This window comes from Vanellus vanellus (genome assembly GCF_965231255.1).
Source record: "Vanellus vanellus genome assembly, chromosome: 6".
NCBI lineage: Eukaryota > Metazoa > Chordata > Aves > Charadriiformes > Charadriidae > Vanellus > Vanellus vanellus.
Window position 1 is genome coordinate 33,284,700 of NC_138911.1, and position 20,658 is coordinate 33,305,357.

At 44.6% G+C, this 20,658-nt stretch overlaps 1 protein-coding gene across 1 annotated transcript in view; it reads right to left on the minus strand.

Moving 5' to 3' along the window:
- The window catches only part of SMOC1 (SPARC related modular calcium binding 1), a gene marked incomplete at its 5' end in the record, with an annotated part of 130,009 nt that extends 111,102 nt beyond the window's left edge, over positions 1 to 18,907 (minus strand). Inside the window, one exon of the mRNA XM_082485732.1 lies at positions 18,803 to 18,907. Coding sequence (XP_082341858.1) covers positions 18,803 to 18,907 — 105 coding nt within the window. The remainder of the gene's footprint in view (positions 1 to 18,802) is intronic.
- Between the last annotated feature and the right edge of the window lie 1,751 nt (positions 18,908 to 20,658).

Here is a 20,658-nt window from a genome sequence, read left to right on the forward strand (position 1 = left end):
CTTTCCACAGGGATCACATCACCACTTAGATGCTCATGCTTAGAACCACATGAAAGACATCCCATGGTTATCATAACTGCCTTAATGCAAGATTTGAGCCTTTAGCTTATGTCAGCTCATCAAGCCACAAATTACATCAACCTGTATCTTCCCACTGTTGCACACCACTGTTCACATTGGTAAAGTTTTTGCCATTTCATTTCAGTTTTTTTGGTCATTTAGAAGGCAAAAAGGATTTCTGAGCACTCTCTGCCCCATTTGCAGACAGCAATACCGTCTTTTTCCCTTCTAGGCTAAGTTCAATATTGCTACACTTTCCAGACCTACTTTCCTCATTCCCATCAAGTGCCTTGTTCACAGTTGCAGAGTGAATGCTTTAACATACTGTGTTTACATACACCCATGACAGATTTTCACTTTTGCATGCTGCAAACCTAAACAAGAACTGAAGGCAACTGACAATCCTGCATTCAGATTTAACAAGCAACAGATGAGCAGAGAAGCCCTGCACTCAGCTGAATCATCTCACTATTCCATTTCAAGCAAGTATTTAGATATGACAATGGAGAACAAAAAGCAGCTGTCAAGAACCTTGCACAGGTTGGCCATGGGACTTAACAGCAAAGAAAATGTCGATATTAAAAGCCTAAATTAATAGTGTGCCCTAGCTATGCTAAATCTAGTTCATCACACCCATATCTGAGGGCTCAGAATTTCCTTCCCCTATTCAAAGACCTTTTAGGGTATATGTAGGGCTAAACCCACCTACAACCACCTCTTGAAAATTCAGTTTCTCATGCACCACAGGTAACTCTTCAAGGTCCTGAGGAGCTACACCATCTCCTCAAATGCTGCTTCACATCCAGTTTGAAACCAGCTTGCCCAGGGCATCACACAGCAGTATCATAACCAGCGTGCTCTAACCACATTATTCTGGGGGTTGCATCTTGCCCCTATACAGTTCAGTAAATGGGAGTATAATATGATAAAGTATGTGAGCTTAGACCATCTCCAGATCATCCACCCAGCTCCATGAAATCCAGGCAACGCTCTTATCACGTCATGGTCATGACTTCTAGAGCTGTTGGCAAAGGTGGGCATCCTTGCAGAACTCAAAAGTACATGTAAACAATTTGGATCTACCAGCACCACTATACCAGGTATGCACGGAAAGCCTCCAGACAAGTGGCAGGACAAGACTAGTTATAATGCCAAGGTTGGGACATACAAGTTATCCCAGATCTCTGCTGGAGAGATATATAGTTTTCTTTTAGCAGATACATTCTTGTAGATAGCCAATATGGATGTTTAAAGCAAGCCCAGACAATTCTGGTGTTCAATTATATTCACACTAGTTGTAGTATAGGGAGAAAACTTTGCCAGCATGGGACACCAACAAAGTGTTCCCATGCTAAAAGCAGAGAGATTTGCCTTCAGCTGAAGTTAGTCCAGACACTCTTAACTATTATCACATCGAACTGGTCTGCCTCATTTCACATTAGCAAAGAAATAATCTACTATTGCTTTGAGACATATACCTGTTCAAGGTGGGGGGATAAATACTCCCTATTCAACAAGCTTTATGCAGAGCCTTAGCCTACTCTATCTTTAAAAAGCTGAAGAAATATTTTTTCTTACATTTTCTTGGAAGTAAAGTTGCTCCTCATGCATGTAAGACTGCTCCTACATTGGCTGGAACATCACACCAGAACACTGCAACTCTTCGCACAAGTCTGGGTGGAGTAGGGGTCTATTGTAATTTTTTTTACTAGACATTAACATTTGCGCCTATTCTCAGCTATCACAACTCATGGTGAGTACACACAAGCTCTGCTTTTGCTAAGGAGACAGCATGAAGAACTTTGCATTATGAACAGTAGAAAAAAAAAAACCCCTTGTTACTCTGAGCAGAGGGTAGGAAGCATAAGTGTAAGTTAGCATATCTCCCAAGTGTACTCTCCAGGAAAGGAAAGATGTGTTTTATCTTTAGCGTTTAACTTATAGCAGAGACTCAGAGCTGTAACTCCTTTTTTCACAAGGGTTATATAGCAGGACAGCATTAAAGTTCATAACCAGCACTTCCAGACTTTGCCTGGGGCTCTTAAGTATAACTAGGATTTACTGCACATTGTGTACCTACCCAGTGTTCGTAAGTCATGCTACTGCCTCTTGCTTAAGACTAAATACCACATACTATTATTGAACCAACATCTCCAATCCAGTGATGTACAAGCAGTCTAACTATGGGTGATGGGAAGAGTTAATAAACTAGTCTTTGAGAGCAGGTAAGAGGCTGGGCTTCTGAAACAGGAGAGGTGCACCTACTGTCAAGATAAGCCAAGTGTCCAGTCTCCAAAAGATAGCAGTGGCAAGCAGCCATGGATTTTTTTAATTACTGTGCTTTTAGAACCTATTTCAAAAGTTAACCTTACTCAGTTCACTAGTATCTTGCCTGAAAGAAACAGCTGAAGCACTTCCAAGTGTCTTAATTGCCTGATAACTAGAACTGCTAAGTCAGTAGGAACAGGAAGGGCCCATTTTCAGCATGGTCCATCCCTACAGCCAGTAAAGGCTGACTATAAGAACTGCAGTATCATGATGAGAGCTCCTGCAGTCTAAAAACTACTCAACTTCCAAGATATGTCAGTGCTTCAACCAGGAGACTAGAGCTGTCTAGACTGTCTTCAGTAGCTGTCCTTCATCCAGACCTGACCACCAAGGCAAGTGACTAAATCCAGCTCCAGCCATACAACTGGCAGGCAAAATTTAAGTGTCAGTCCTGCCAGTGGAGTCAGTTGTCTGGCTGTAGCTCACAGCAGGCCAAAGCAATGAGTTCAACACATAGCAGGGGATCAGAAAACACACACAGCTATGAGCTTGGAGACACGAACCAACAGTACAGATGCAGCATAAATGATTGTTTATGGCTTGAAAAACAGACTGGAAACAGGAGGTTGTTACAGCTCAGGAGTACCCAACTAAGCTTGTTGTCTGTTGCCCTTAACTGCCAACAATCTTAACTCAAGCAGTGGTGCTTCCACAGCTAGGACAGACCATTATTTTTTCATATATTGCTTTATTTTACTTAAAGCTTGTACTTTCCACAAAATCCTACCAGAAGACAGCAAACAACGCAAGAAAGGAAGTACAGTTATTATTGCTTTCAAGTGTAAGGTCAGTAAATGCTTGTGAATTACTGCAGTGGCATAGCATTCATGAGGCTTTGGGAAACAATTTGTTAAAGGCCTAAACCCTCAGATTAAAATGTTAGAGAAGTTGGCAGATTCTGGAAACTTAAAAAGGTTTATTTCTATCCTGTTTGGAGACTTTGTGACCAAAATTACTAACTTCTTGCTGTCCAGCAAAAGACAGAATTTAAAGGCAGCTATCAAAGAAAGGGTTTAGCTTCAAGCTACAATGAAGAAACTTGAGATAAGAGAAGTAGAGTTTTGGTCTGACATACAGGACATTTAAGTAGACCACTTCAGTACTTGGGCAGTAGCTTTTCTCTGAAGCTTCTGATCAAGTATTTCATATCCCTTTCCACTATCAAGCACAGAGCACTAGCACTATTACATGTCAAGTTTCAGCACCTGCAACTTGAACTCTAAGAGAAGAGAATTGCTCACAAATTAAAACTGGTTTAGAGTTTATCATGATCCTATGCTTCACTGGATAGCACTGACATAACTCTAGCTAAGCTTTTGGCTGATAAGGGCCAAATACACTTTCATAAGGGAATGAAAGCATACAGGGTTGTTCACACCCAAGGATACAGAACACCAGATGATCCATAGATGCTCATATGACTTTCCCAGGTTGAAATTTGTCAGAAGTTGCAATATCTTGCAGTACCAGGACCAGTAATAGCACTTCTTCCCATCATTAACTGTGTGTTCTCTTTCCCTTCCAAAAGGAGAAGATGAAAAGCCAATCCCTATTTTTGGCTGTGACAGCCTTGCAGTGCCATGGCAAGATTTTTAGAGGCTCCTCAAGAGGCCAGAACTTACAGAAATGAATAGCATCTAGGTGCTTGAATTCCTGTGGGATTTAGCATCCATCACGCACCCAACTCACTGCCAGAGAATTTACATCAGTACCCCATGATCTGAAACACCAGTAGTGTTTAAAAGCTAGAATCCCAAAGAACTTCAAATAAGGTGATCAGACTTTCCTCTCCCTTCCTATGGAAGGCACTCACTCCCCACAAGTCACACATAATGCCTGCAAAGCAGCTGTTCTAATCAGCTGCATCAGAACTGCACTACTCTCAAAGTAGAGGCACTCATATGGGAAAAAACTGACTAGCACAATCAATACCAAAATCTGCATTCTTACGGGAACAGAACCTGAGAGCACTCAATCAATTTGGGGCTACATCTTGGAAAAAAAAAAAAAACACACATATGCAACCCCTGTAAAACACCCACACTGCCTTGAAAAGGGTTGAAGCAGTTGACTTCAGGGCACAATCAATTTGACTGATGTGTTAACTCCATGTTGGTGGTACTTCCAGAAGTACATCCATGGCCGACTCTTCTGGGGGCTTTCCAGCTCAAGGCAGCATTGCTTTTTCAGCCTGTAGACTTAACAGTGTAGAACCTACTCCAACCAGCTGCATTGGGTTTACATGGCAAGGTTTTGGTAGCAGCATGGTGCAGAGGTGGCCTCTGTGAGAAGTCAGGGGCTGCCCTGTGCTAGACATAGCTGGTTCCACAACATACCCACTGCAGACCAAATGTGAACTCATCAGCCAAGTTGGCAGTGCCTCTGAAAACACGCTTAAAAGGTAGAATGTCATATGGTGGGGGTGGAAGTGTGAGAAGCCGCAGTAGGAACAAGGTCAGAGAAGGAGGTGCTCCAGATGCCAGAGTAGAGATACCCCTGCAGCCCATAGAAGACACCATCGTGGAGCAAGAATTGCCCTGCAGCCCACAGAGAGGATGCCATACCAGAGCAGTTGGACATTTCCTGAAGGAAGCTGCAGCCTACAGAGAGCACATGATGGAGCAGATTTTTTCTGAAAGCAGAATTGCAGCCCATGGGAAAGACCCATGCTGGAGCAGGGGAAGAAGTGAGGAAGGGTCTGGCAGCTGGGCAAGGTCAACCAGCCACACCAGCAAGGAGAAAAGTAGAAACCTTTCCAGTTTGTAGATTCTAAGCACCATCCTCCCACTTCAGTTAAGAACTGCCCGTGCCATTTGGTCCTGTGGATAACTTAGTGCCATCTTGCTTGTTGTTAGCAGTGACTGTAGCATAAGTGATAGCTAAGAAATACAAGGATAGTTTGAAATCTAGAAAGGAAGCTTTCCCTGGAATAAATGAATAATCCAGCAAATAAATCAACCAAGGGAATGAAACAAATGCAAGTTATTAATTACAATTCAGTTTAATCTTGTCATGTTGACTGATACCAAGTCAGAGATTCTGAGGTCTCCTATCTTTCCAGGAGAACTGTTGACCTTTCAGACTGATAAATTAACATCTGCCTTTTGTTTTTCTTTTCTAGCCTAAGAGCTGATATTACAATTACCAAAGTGGATTCCAATCTTCAACTAAGACAGACACTTGCCAGTTATTTATTCAGCCCTCCACAATTGCCTCTTTAGTAACTTGTAGTGCTTGTTGAATCACTGCCATTTGAGTTTTAAAGTGGGATGACTTTATAGTCTTACTCAATTTCCACAAAGACTTCTCCCCAAGGGGAAATCACAATTAAAGGGAAACTTCCTACAAAGTCAAGCTCACTGGCTGAAAGCAGTAGATCCAACTAAAACCATTCAAGCTGAGCAGCCTCTGCATACAACAGTAGATTTAACATAGATGTTGCCCTATAATACATCTAGCAAGATTTCCGAGAACCAGTTGTACATTCTAACCATCATCAACTAATAAGTTGACACTGGATACCATCAGCTTCCTGCCCAGAAAATACCTAAGACATAGGCATGTCTCTCCCTCAAGTAACAAGAAACTTCCTGGTGCTTTCCCTTCACTTCAGGGATCTGGAGCTCCAAGCCAAGTGCTCAAGATAAATAACAAGCCAGACAACAGTTTGACAAGGGTTTCAGTTAAAGAGTTGATATTGCAACCCAGCAACTGCTTTATCAGCAAAATAAGGACAGACCTTGGGAATGAGGAAGAATGTACTCCCTACTCTTTGGGAAAGAAACTCTTCCTCAAACCCTGTTCCCTGCCTATTTTAAGAGGTTTCCTCTATTCAGAGCCACAAATACCAATTGCAGTTTAGTACAGGGCACTAACTAAGCAAGCTGTGTCAGCATTTATAAGTGTGGTCTCCATTAGTATCTTGTTGAATCCAGTAGTGACTTCATTCAGATGCTTTGTCTAAACAGTGCCTAGCACCGGTGTCAATCACTTAACAACAAAATAGATGCCAGGAGAGTCTTGTATTTTTACATTAGCATCTGCTAGTGAAACAAAAGCCACTAGCAAGTCCCACTAAAGCAGTTTTAGATAAGTATGGTTCTACCCATCTGAACATTGGCATGAGATTTAACAAGATTATCTCTTCTCACTTGATCCTAATTAGTTGCCTTAGGAAATGCATGGATATGCATGAACATTAGTCTGCCATCCAGTAAAGAGTTGACATGTTTGGCTTATGTTATTTGTGGTAATCCCTAGGTTTGCTTTCTAATAAATACTAACCAGAGTCAAGCCAAAGATAACACCCTATTTTGTCCTCTTAATCTGAGGTGACCTCATCATGTCTACCATCACCCTTCTGGCAGTTCCTGAATATAAATGCTTGTTTCATGCAAGGTGAAGACAAGGAAAGAAGTGAAAATCACCTTTAGCTTTTGCTCTGACGTGCTGCACTTAATTGTTGCACTGAAAGGTTGGTTACATCTCTATACCTGAGGAGTTTATCAAAACTGAACAAACTGAAGGAAAGCACGTCAGGTAAAAAAATGTATGTGCAGTTTAACTTGATTTACTTGCCCCAGTGATTTCCAAAGAAAGGGGTGAATCCCTGGAGTTGGACTCACCTTTGCCAGGAGGAAGGCTTCAGGCAGGGTTCAGCAAGAAGTTTTGAATTGTTCTCCGACTCTCCTTGCCCTACCTGAACAGAGGCACACACAGAGAGCACACACCTTGGAGGTTGTGAAACAGTTTGACAAGACTCTCGCATAAGGAAAAAGCTAGTCAGAAGCTTTTTATCTATAGCTGTTCTCAAGGTGACACTACCAGTGGGCAGGTTAACTTGGAAGCAGTTATAGTGAAGGCTCCCCACTGATAGTCAGATGCGGACCTTTTCTTAAAGCAATAATGAGCTAACAGTTGCACGGGGCACCTGAGAAGGTATCGAGTTTAACAGGAAGAACAGTTACTGTGATAAGATACCTATCTTTTCTTTAACATAGGGAAAAAGAGATACACCTTTGGAACTCAGCATTCTTTGCTACAGAGAAAAATTGCTGACAGCTAAGTTAGACTTTCTGTTTGAGACTGTCATTCACTCAACAGCACAAGTGTTGCTTGTGGTTTTTAAAGTTTCAACTAAAAATCAAATCCTTCTTTTTGCAAAGTGCATGGGATTTTCCTGCTGAACTCTTCTCATCTATTCCGGAGCTCCGGGGGGGTGGAGGAAGTTCTTGGGTTATGTGAAGCAATTGTGGAAGCTTTTTTGGTTTTAGTTGGTCTTCATGCCAGCAGAACTAGAAGGAAATCTTGGAGCCTTTTAGATAAATTCTTAGAGTTCCAACAGGAAACTTATAAAAAAAACAACTTAGTTTACTTCTGACACTCACCAGCTATTCAAGCTAGATCAGAGTCAAATCTTTGGGCTCAAAATTTACTTGGCCTACAACTGGGTCAATTCCAGAGATGTTGAAGGGCAGGTTTTAAGAATGCTCAAATTTATTCAAGTGTGGCAGATTTTTTCTTCCCACTCAGTTCCAATTTCAGCACCAAAAAACACCCTAGTGTTCTAGAAAACATACTGAGTTTTTCTGAAGTTAACTCTGCAGACAAAACTCAATTTGGAAGTTGGGACTGATTTATTTTTTTACATTACTTCCATGCAAGAACCTCACACACAAAGCAGTATAGCTTCATCCTCCTAGGATAAGAGCTAACATAACTATACATTATAGCTGTTTATGCACTAACAGATTTTACAGAACACAGCAGATGAGTTAAGGTGCTTTGTCCTATTGGTGCTTTTACATCCAGAGTAGAAATCTGCAAACTATACACTGCAATACATTGACAAGCAACAGCTAGCTTTGGTTCCAATACTGCTGCCAAGTGCTTCAGGTAAAGCAGCACTTTCTTTTGTGGTAAAGAAAAGCTCAACTTCTTTCTCTTCCAAATCCAGCTAGAATGGAACTCCTTTAGGTATCTATCATTCACAATAAAAATCCTGAAATTTAGATTGTCCTCAGTTGTCAATGAGACTAAGACAAGAAAAGCATCAGCAGCCCAAGTTTCACACTGATTGCTTCCCACTCCCCATCCTATTCACCTTCAAGAAGCACCTATACTAGTGACAACATGGCAAAAGTTTAACTTTACTAGTTAGGTAAAACTCCATCACCCACCTTAAACGTAATCCTGATTTTCAGGGTGTGCATAACTGATAGATGAGCTGTGAAGTTCAGGAGAGTTCCTGCAGTTAGATTTTAACAACTTTGCAAGTTTTAAGAAGGGTAGTAGCTTAGGCAACAGCTCAAGTCCAGCAGAATGCAATTTTTTTTTTTTCTGCCAACACACTTGTTACTTCAGGGGAAGTGAGGAGAGGACAAAACCTGGCAGCCTTGGAAAACTTAATTCTTCAACAGCTACAGCCAGTAACATCCAGGCTGCTTTGGAATCACCTGGCCTGCCTCAATGTAAGAGTCCTTAATTTAAAAAAGAAAACCACCACCAAGTTGGAGCACAAAGCTCTTCCAGAGTTCACTGTGAAGAGAACACTCAGCTCCCTTGAAGTTCCTGAAGCATCCAAAAAAAAAAATTTGGGCATACATACTTCCCCATACTTCCAGACAATGGGTTTAACCATCATTAAGATGCTATCACCAGCAAAGTATGTTTATGTCCATTTTGTAACTGTCTGTAGAAGTTGCAGCTACTACTCCTTCTACAGTTCAAGCTTAAACTAGGAAAAGTAAAGTGAGTGCAAGACCAGTTACTGCCAATGAGAGAACATCCTGCCTCAATGCAGCAGAACATCACTGGCTCTACAAAGCACCTAACGAGCTAAAGCCTATAGAGGACAGCTTTGACTTTCAATCCTTCACCTAAGGGTATGAGTCCTGCTTCTAAAAATACTGGCTGTACCTGTGTAATAGTAAAGAAGGAAAGATAGCCCATAGACACCAACAACAACAGAGGAATACTGGCAGCAACCCTGATAAAAATTCATAGCAAATTCCTTCAATGTTTACTTCCTTATAGAAAGCCTGAGCCACTAGTTAGGTAGCATGCTCGCCAGCCACAACTGAAATACCTTCTTCCACCATTAGGTATTACCTATTCATACAAGCAGTAGCCACTTTGCCATCACTTCAGACTTTTCCTGTAAAGCCACAGGACAGCATCTCTAGAATAACCTGAGGCCTTTAGGTACAGCAGCCAGAAGCACCATTCTCCTAAAGTCAATAAGTAAACACATGGACATTGCACTTAAGATATCCTATCCCTCAGCAACATCTTCCAGAAGCTAAGTTAAACCTCTAGAAGGACAGATTTCTGCATCTAGCATAATTTTCAGGAACATTTCAGATGCATTGCATCTAATTGAGGGCAAATAACATCACCAGCAGCACTGAGAATCCACTTGGCTACAGTTTACTACAACAGCAGGAAAATACGGCAGCAGTGCTGCATTACTGCCTTGCACCAGGTCCCTTGCCTGACAGAACTCCAAAGCCTTGGAGGTAGATATTAGTATTGTTTAAGTTAAAAGGGCGGAGCAAGTTCTTCTAGATTTATGTATTCTTAGATTAAGACACAAAAAGGAAAACAAGTGAAGTTAACCTCTAGAACTGTGTAGCAAAAAAAGCAGTGTTCATTGCATGAACAGCCCTGTTCATTTCATATGAATCAGTCTTTTCTGGACTTCTACCTTAGAAATATTTTGCTTCCACTAAGTGATAAACATACATATTAAAAGCCAAACTTACAAGTTTGGAGGAGATTACGCTCTAGCATTCTAGACACACATTTTTAAAAGCTACTTTTGCACACAGCTCATCTACTTTTGCAACACTTGCCTCCTCACTTTTAAAAGAGGAATAAGCCAAATGCAAAACTCCAGGCAGAAGCCCATGAGGGTTACCACCATTCTGTATGGTAACTAGACCCAAATCAGAAGTAGCTACTTGGCTCAGACAAACCCCTTTTTCTGGCCAGTATCCACAAACTCCAACTCATTTAATATCCTCCACTTGGAAATTACACCCAAGAGCTTCTGGCTTTTTAATTCTTAACTTGCACCTCGTTCCATCAAGTATTTGTTTAAGCCTAAGTGTAGACTGCACATAACTCCGCTTCAAAGAAACAGGAAGGGAAATGGTTTCATGTACCAGCTAGAGTAGGCTCTTTAATCTTCATGCTACTCAAGGGAGTTTATGACACAACAAAAGATTATCATCCTATCTATTTCTGAGTATTGTGTATCCGATACACACAGAAGCAAGATCTAAAGATAGTATACATCTGGACACCTTTCCTGGGCATGCATCCCTGTTGTATATTCAGGGATACCACTACCTTTACCAGGTGTTTTCACCTGAGGATGCTTCCTTATCTATTTGATTCCCGGTTCACTCCCCCTCTATACCAGCAGTAGCTACACTGCTGCTTCTGTAGCCCAAGGAGCAGCCATGAGTCCACTCAGTATCATGGTGGCTGTGAAACACAGGATAGTTACATTAAGGCTGCATTGGATTGTGTTAATTTGCTGGAATGACAAACCCTAAATTACTAGAATTACAACTGAAGGATCAGATGATCTCTTATTTCAGGTTCTCTGTATAACCAAAGCAAGAGCTCTTAACCCAGTATTCTGGAACTCTACAAGAGTATAGAACAAGCACTATTCCATGCATCAAGCCTAAGTGTAGCAGCTAAGCTAGTGGACTTTTCTCATCAGAAGGCAAAGTATGGCTTACCCATGCAATTTAAGTGATTGATCTCAGTCATGAAACAGGGAGGGACAACATTTTCCACATTCCTTCTAGTCTGTGACCTAGCTAATGGTAACAGAGGACCAGTAGCCAAGAGAAACTCCGAAACAGAATCTGCCCACTAAGTGTTTGGAACCTCTCCTCCCTATTTAAGGATCAGCATTTGCCTCTGGATAGGATTCCAACTATCATTAACTGGACCAGTGGCCAAGAAAAACCTCAGAAAAGCAAGTTATTTCATCTGTCCTACTTCCCCTTTATTACTCTGCACCTTCCTTTCCACTTCCTATGTTTCTTTCTATCAGAAGTTCACCCCTGAGAAAGCCCTCACATTTACCATCCCCTCAATCCCAGCTTTAATCAAATGTCTCAGTGGAGCCAAATAGCAGGCTTCCTCCACTCTGAAAAGGGTGAAATTGCCTTCTTTCACTTTGCCATAAGACTTCAAGTAGGAAAAAATTATGCTAGGCCAATGCTCTTCCAGCAGTGAAACAAATTTAACTTTGGACTGACAAGGGCTGCCATGTAGCCTACTGCACCATTCTCAGATTCAGTCTATGCCTTGCACAGAAAGAATGCTGCATGCAGACAGTCTGCTTCTTCCCCTTAGCCACTCCAAGTCGAAGTGTTTGAGGCAAGGCAAGCCAGTTTACAGAACCATGGCACAGTCTGGGTCTGTACTCAAGTACTGAGCAGCGCAGTACTCTGGCACTTAGCCCTGTGCTACTCTCCTGCTCATTCATTCACATCCTTCATCCAGAAGCAGCAGTTGTTCCTCAGGAACTCCAGCTCCAGACCAGGAGAGGAGTCTGTGTGCCCACGGCAGAGCAAGTTACCTGCCTACACGCACCAGTTTCTGTATGGCTTCCTCCACCTGCATGAAAGAGTCTGCCAGCAGCACTGGTGGGTAGCTTGTCCAGGCTTTGCTGCTAGACTCTACTTGACAAAACCCTGAGCCAAGCTTTAATGATGCAGCCTTTGTTCCTATAGTAACTAGTGTTATTTTCCCATCTCTAGGCACAGGTGCTTCCCCTCAAGGTCTAAGTTTGCTCTCATTTCACACCTACCCCTCACTTCCCCACTGCATAGCTACGTGCCACTCCAAGTGAGAACACCTGTCAGTGGGCCCTCAAAAGCAGCTGGCTCAGCCACAAGCCAGTGGGAGGCAAAAATGCACAAACTCAACATGCAGGCATGTCCTCCCAAGCAGGCTACAGCTGGGAGACCGCCAGGGAAGAGTTTGACAGTGCAAGCAGTTGGAGGCTTTGGGGGCTTCCAGGCCACTGCTCTGAGAACAGAAGCACAACTGCCCCAGAGAAGCCAGCATGAGAAACATCTGGCAGGACAGCCTTCCACCAAGGCTGTTACTCCAGGCTGCCACTGGCACCTTAGCATGATCCAGTCAGGCCCAGGCCCATCTTAAGGCTACCTTGGAAAGGTCCTTGAGACTAGAATGAATCCTTTCATAAGCCAAAGCCTCTGTTTGCTCCATCTCCCCTCCCCACACTGTAGGAACCACACTTCCAGCATGTAGGTCTTTCACTCAGATAGCACAGGCTTCCCTCAGAGCAATTCTTGTAGGGAAGCAAAACAGCCATATTTGTCTCCTCAGTTTCGTAAAGAATAGCATTTGTGAGTGGGCAGGCCCGCTATACAAAGCAATGTTTTCCTCACCAAACAAGCAGATGATTCTTCTCTAATGCTCATGAATATCACTAACACTATCTGCAGTGTTACTGCAGCATCCCACAGGAGTTTAAGTTGCATCAGGAGGCTACTGTGATAAGGAGAAAAGGCATCCAGGACAGGAGCCATGAGCCTGATTGCAAGGTAAGGCTTCATCCTGAGGGAGCTGAATGCTCTCAGGCTGAAGAGCTGCCGATAGCCGACATGAGGTCACATACAAAGAGCTCCTTTGTACAGTGGGCGGTTGTTTTCACTGCCCTGAGTGCAAGCTTTACACTCTGGTGTGACTAGCTATGTTTTCCTGGGGTTACTCTCCTACAGTTACAATGCCTTCCAAAACGAAGAAAACAAAAAAAAAAAGGTAGAGTTGCATTCTCAGTCATCACCAGAAGGGTTTCAGTGCCAGAATACTCCCTCCTCATACCTACAGGCAGTAAAGCCACCACACAGAGCTTCACAGGGCTCACATGTAAGCTGCTGAACGCAAGACAACTGCTCAGGTGAGCCAGTCAGGAGAGTGGGACAGTTACATGCCACATTCATCACATCCTGGCAGTTTCTGTGTAAGCAAACATCTCACACTGACCTCACACCTTGCCCAGAAAGCTCCAGCGCAGAAGCAATTCACCCACAGCAATGGCAGTCTCCAGTGTTGGGGCAAGAACTTCACAAATGGAAGAGCTTCTCACAAACAAGTATAGGAAGCTTAGAGTCCTACCTGCACAACAACAGCAGTTAAGCTTATAACACAACAAAAAAGTAGGCTTCATAGTTCAAGATGCAAGTTATAACATCCACTTCTCTGCCAGAATTTCACCTGACGACAAAGCAGTGAACTACCGCCACCGCACACCAAGCTTGGTTCAAGGTCTGCTGTGCTCCAGAGTCCCTGAATGTCGCCTCAGCACCAAAGACCTGGTGGCAGCTGCTGGGGGGCTCTGACAGAAGCCATCACACTGTCATACAGGAGGCTAAGTGTGACAGTCAGCACAGCAGCCTTCAGGGATGAGCTTCAGTTTCACCTGTATTGCCTCTGTGTCTAGCTTTAAATGTGAGCATAGAGTTTATTGTGTAATGCTTAACTGCACTGTCAGGTGTGCCAGCCCCAGAAGAACTGGGGATTCAGCAGCCAAGTAAGAGACAAATGGGTTTTTGTTTGTTTGGGGTTTTTTTGACATAGTAATGTCGCAATTAGTTTGAGATGGCAGGATAAGAACATCTAAGATATTTAAACAGCAGTATTAATATTTCAGAGCTACTATACCACTGAAATGAGGTTTACAGTCATCTTACCAATTGCTTCAGGCCATCTGGAAATGAAAGATGCCAAGACAGCATCTGCTCTGCACTGATGGCAGTGAAGATTACCTTAGCACATGACTAGTGCTAGAAACTTGAAAACTAGTCCAAGAGGTTATCAGTGTAGGTGTTCCACCAGCAGAAATACATAAGCAGTTTCTTTTTCTGTACCAAATCTTTTGGTGGCCAGAAATCTTTCCTTAGCACCAGACATCATTAACGTGAGTGAAATATTCTCACAGCCAAATCAGCAGCTCAAGCAGTTAAAACACCAACTCTAAGACTGCATAGAGCAAGACGCATCCTACAGCATTTTCCTGTTTAGAGCAGGACCCACTGTTCCAATACCAATGTATTGAAACATGTTCCAATACTTCTCCACAGAAGAAATAATCCAGTGCCTCAACACAGTTGCATGATGTATAAAAAGCAAATCAGATCAGTTTCTTTGGTACACATCAAGGAATTGAGCTGCCTAACATTAAAGGCCCAAAGAGGAGCAAGGAGAGGGAGAAATAATTAGTATATCTCTATGTACATTTAGAGCTTCCACTTAGGCAAGAACATCTCTCACCCAACCAAAACAGTATCTGTAACCAAAAGCTATTTGCCATAGAGTAACAAATTTGTCCTGTCAGGGGATGCTTTTCTAAAGGCTTGCCTTTGGGTACTTATGCCTTCATTAAGATGAGTCTCTCCAACAGTAAGGAAATCTAAAACATTAAAGTGCTTCAGTTGTTACTTATCAGTGTAGACCTTTGCAACGCAGAGTAACAATTAAGCTCAAACCAAGAAACAAACTTCAGTCATTAAAAACTTATCCTAAGTTTCACTCTTCTGTTCTAGATCTCCTTCACATAGAGCCCTTTACTTTCTGTCTTAGAATATTTTCATCATGTCCTTTCATGAAGAACAGTCTCCCTTATTTTAGTAGAGCATGTGTAAAGACCCATGCTTTGTGGAACCCTCCCAGTAGGGCTGCAGTAAGAGCACACAGATGAACACAGGCTCCCTGGCACAAGCTGCGATGCTCTTTGCTCCTCCAGAGAGAATGGCAAAGCTGCAGGAGCATTTTCAGCACTTTGTATCAAGGTTTTTATTTGGGATTCTGGCTAGTACCTGCAGCAGGGAATTCCCATTGCTCTGTGGCACTTCAGTTTATGCATTGGAATCTGTAGATATCTTCAGAGTTTTACTATCTACTACTTTCAAGGAGGGATATGGTATGTTTCCATACATGAAACTAGGAGGAAAGTGGCAGTGACTGCTCTGCCCTCCCCTCCCATTTCTTACTCCTCTGCAGTCACTGGGGTTACAGGTCCCCGATCTTTCAGAAATCCAAGTCCATTCCTAAGACAGCTTTTGACTGCTGCAGTCATGTTCTGCTCCTTCTGCAAGCACCCACCATTTTCCTGTGCCAGTAGTTGTCATTTCTGCCACCAACAGTTCTCTACCATAAAGGGAGAGAGTTCATAATGGTCAGGCATTATACTCAAAAAGCAGGAGGCCTACATAGATCTGTCTTTCTGAACTAGAAAGACAAAGGTCATAATTTATTGTCCCGATGGGGGAAAACAGAGCTTAGTGGCACAATTTATTTAACCTGCTACGAAAGAGTATTACTCAAATGCACCACACAGTAGGTCAGTCAAGCTCCCCATCTATCACCTTGGGGTCAAGGAGGGGAAACAACAAGACCTGGTTTGCCACACAACTCCAGATCTCATGCCAGCAGATAGAGAGGCACACAGGAAGACAATATGAATAGAAAGTAAAGCCTGATTATCTTTTTCCAGAAGGCAACATCCTTCAGACATTTTCCAAGTATAGTAAGTTGGTCACTTCCACAGTGCTCTTTAGACCTACAAGAGCAGAAGCAACCAAGCAATTGCTTATCACTGCAGAAGCTTTTCTTGATTCTGCCAAGTGAGGAAAGAAGCCACACAACAGCCTAGTGCTTCCAAGGTACTTCTAGGACACCCAAGATATTAGACTTACAATGGGGCTTCACTTGGACACTTATTAATTCTCAGTGAGCCACAGCATATGTACAAAAGCCAGATGTTTCCTACAGATCACTGACACTTCCCAAGTCTAAGGGATTCATGTCACTGCTCATAGTTTTACTATAACAGGAAACAGCAAGCTTTGTACATCTTTTGAGAGCCAGAGGTACCTCAGCAGGCCAGTAGATACTAGCTGCACTTGTAATCTACCTTGGTATTCAAGTAATCACCTTGAACTAACTCACTTCATTTGAAAAGTTTGATCCCTTATTGGCACAACAGATGTAGATACACCTATTTGTCTTCAATACCCTTAGTTTTTCATAATTTTCTGCAAACAGTAGCAAGCCATACTCCTCTGCCTGTGTATTCAGCGACAGTGCTGGCTGCCTAGCTTAGCAGCAGCACTACAGTAGTAAGATGGAAATACAAGAATAAAGATCAAGAACTTGCTTCAAGCACTATTGCTGCTCATTTAAACTCATTGAGTAGGATTAAAAACTCCTGTTCACCTTTAAAAGCATTTCAGATTGCAAATATTGTAGTTCTAGTGCTTACCATACAGAAATGAAAACCTGAAAGGGTAAATATCAAACCTAGCAACTGAACACCTATAGAATCAGACTCAAAAACTGCAACATTGACACCCACCCCCACCCAGGGAGGGTTCCTGACAGGAATACACTCTGGATCACAAGTTAGCATGAGAAACACTGATGTGACTTGGTAATGATCATTTAAAAATTGAATAAGGAATTTTCTTGTGTACATTGGAATCTAAAGTATAGTACCTTTATACTAATGACAACTTTACTGGCAGTGTCTAATCACCAGAAGAGATGAAGCTCAGGGGCTTATCATATCAATCAACATGGCTGCAAACAAGTAAAACAAACTCCCCACCTTCACATGCACCGATACATAACACTTGGAAGGGTGAGAAGAAAGGCTTCATGAGTTGAAACATCCTGGAAATTCAGAGCCTTCCATTTAAGAGCTCCTAAGTTAAAGATTTAAGAAGTTAAGACTTTAAGTGACACCTTTCTACAGAAGTGTAAATGTTGGTACTCACAGCTGATATTCTCCCCCAGTCATGAAGGAAGAAATAGCAAAGTCAGAGAAACAGCAACATCAGTTCACTTCAAGCAAAAAGTCAGTCAGTAGTACTTTGTATTTGGTTTTCCACTCTCCTGAAGTAGCTCTCATTGCAAAGATGACACAGACAAGGGAGCAACTGAACTGCCTTGTTAAGTACAGTATACAGAAGTGGCACATATGGAAACTGACAGGCTCATTGTGCAATTACGCACTGCCATCAAGCTTTTTTTATTTTGTTCTTTGTTTCAATTGGTCTTCATTAAAGCATTTTGATATCAGTGCTGATGAAGGGCTCTAGTCATCCAGCCAGACTCTTACTTATCACCTCAAAGCTCTTCTCTATTTGGCACCACTCCAATTTCAAGGTTTATGCTTGATATCAGGTAATACAGATACATGCATAAGCACCCCTATATTCCCCCATACTTTAAAACAGGTCTCCAAGAATTTATGGCATACACTAGTTCTGATTTGCCACATTCAAACAGTTGCTGTTACACATCTGGCTCTAAAAGAGGCTACACAGCACAGCTGAACAAGGACACCAGTGCAGCCAGTACACTTCCCATAGATCTGAGAAGCATTTAATAGCCATCATGGTCAAACAGCACTTCTATTAAAAAACTAGAATATTGCACTAAAGTCCTTTATTGTTATACTTTGGTTAAGTGGGGATTCCAAAGACTCCTGGTCTTGCCTAACCATGACGTAAGTTAATTAGGTACTGCATTTCATAGCATTTCAGATTGATGGGTCAAGAACGCACATGGTCAATGCATCCAACATGCCTGCAGAGAGATCAAGTTTTTCCACTCACCGAGAGCTGTGATTTTATTGCAGCATTGGCTGAAGAACAGCTACTGTTTTGCAGCTTTATAATTAAAAGCTCTCGTGCTACTCCATAGTGGTGCTGCAGCGGTAACATTAGCTCACTGGGAGGACCATATTTAGAAAAGATGTTAGGTTCTCCCCCAGAGCAATGTAATAGTTGGTAAGTGAAATTAACAGCCCCAGTAAGAGTCAAACATTGTCAGATTAAAAAAACAGAGCTAGACTCCTACGGGGAGAAGTCTGGGCTGAAGGCATCTAGCTTTATTGAAGGGATTCATTTAATCCCTACTTGGGAACATAAAAAAAAAGTCCTAAAGCAGTGTGCTGGGAACAGGGGCTACATTAAATGCAAGACGAACAATATAAAAACACAGCCTGCCAACCTCCCCCCCCTACTTTCTTCCACACACACCCCGTAATAAATACCAACAAGTTAATACCGATGTGTACACTTCGCGCGTTCAGCCGGTACCCGGCTTTTAATAAGCGGGGAGGCCCTTGCGAGCCTCTGCGCCCGCGGGGAGCCGGGCCGGGGGTCGCTGCGTGCCCGCCGCCGGTGGCGGAGCTGGGGGGGTGAGGGGGGGGAGCGGCCGGGGCTCCGCGGCAGCGACCGCCGGGGCTTCACCTGCGGCGCTGACAAGGCGCGGGGGGGCGGCGGGGTAACCTGCCGCTGCGGGGCGAGAGGGGGGAAGAGAAGGGCAGCCCCGTCGCCGCGGCTACACTTACCCGGGGCCCCGTGGCTCGGTGGCCGCGACCCTGAGGAAGATGCACCAGCAGCAGCGCCAGCAGGAACGGGCGAGCCCCCGCGCTGCACCAGGCCCGCGGCACCATCGTCCCTCGGGTGGGGCGGTGGCGGGGCAGCGGCGGGACGGCGGGGCTCTGCGGCCACCGGAGGCGGCTCTCCCGGGCGGCCGCCCCTCAGCCTGGCGGCAGCGTGTCCGTTGGCGAGCGGCGCGCGCGGGGCCCCGAGCCGGCTCTGCCCCCTCCCGCCGCAGCAGGTTACCCGCCTCGGCCATGGGGATGCCCGTTATAAAGCCGCGGCGGGGCGGGGCCGGGCGGCACTGACTGCGGCGCACACCTATCGCAGCGCGGTCGCCGCGGGCTGCAGCCAATGGCGAGGCGACATGGCCCGCCGCCCCGCCCCGCCTCGCCCCGCCCCACCGCCACTGCCGGGCGTGAGGCGGGCGGCGCAGGTTGGCCTCGGTGGCGCGGTGCCGCCGGCGGCCCCGGCGGGGGGCGGCCACCTTCCCCGTGCCGGCGACACCTGGAGCGGCCGCCGCGCCCTCAGCGGCTAACCGGGGTGCGCGGGTGCCAGGCAGTCCCGGCGAGAGTTGCGGGAACCGACCAGCCAGCGCGGCCGGCACTCGCCGAGGGGCTACCGGGCTTGCGCCGCTCGCCCGCCCTAAAGCCTTGCTGGGCTTAGCCGGCCCCAGACCCGCGGCGGCGGCTGGCCCTGGCGGTGGCAGTGACAGCTGAGCCGACGGGCTAATAAACAAGTAAATTTGGCCTAGGAAATTTCCTCGCGGTTCGCGTACCATCTTCCTTTGGATTGGCACTCTTGGGCCAAGGCGGCTGTAGAAACAAGTTTGTGTCTCGGGCAGCGTTAGGTCCTCTTGTCACCTCCGTGCCAGGGCTCAACGCTTGGCTGACCCACAGGCACAGAGACTACCCATCCCTGAGGCCCTTCCCCTGCTTTCCCAAGTGCAAATGTAGCCCCGCAGCCCATTGCTCTACAAAGACCTAGAGACCTCATTGTGGAGGAGATGTGCCTGGGGGCTTTGGTGATACACACCTTGCTCCTGGAAAACCACTCCCAGATCAAAGCTGATACCTCTTCTTGAGACAACGAGCCCTACCATCCTGAGATCAAGTTTGACATCTCTTGAGACAAGACCTTCTGGGCTGGGTGTGGGTCCCAGTGTGTCCAAGCATAACCAGGCACTCAGTAACAGGAAGCCGGGGTAGAACGTGAGTGTTGTGTCACACAGCAGGCAAGTGGGAGTGGGAGCAGGGAAAAATGGAGATACATCCACTGACGGGGCCGAGGCTCTGCAGGCATGTACTTGAAAGGAGGTTGTAGCGAGGTGGCTGTTGGTCTCTTTTCCCAAGTAATAAGTGATAGGACAAGAGGCAATGGCCTCAAGTTGCACCAGCGGAGGTTTAGATTGGATATTAGGAAAAATTTCTTCCCTGAAAGGGTTGTCAAGCATTGGAACAGGCTGCCCAGGGAAGTGGTTGAGTCACCATCCCTGGAGGTATTTAAAAGATGTGTAGATGTGGTGCTGAGGGACACGGTTTAGCGGTGGACTTGGCAGTGCTAGGTTAGTGGTTGGACTTGATGATCTTAAAGGTCTCTTCCAACCATAAATATTCTATGGTTCTATGTCTGTCCAATTAGGAGCTAAAGAGAGAGCAGTACCGTGGCAGTGTAATGGCAGGAAGCTGCAGACACTGAGCAATGGAGGCGGCGAGCAATGCCAAGCCTCTGTCTACCTGCTGACTGAGTGACGGAGGTATCTCATGAACCAGAGTGACTTGCATTTACATTGAGTCCTTCATTTTAAAATTATACACATGAGTTT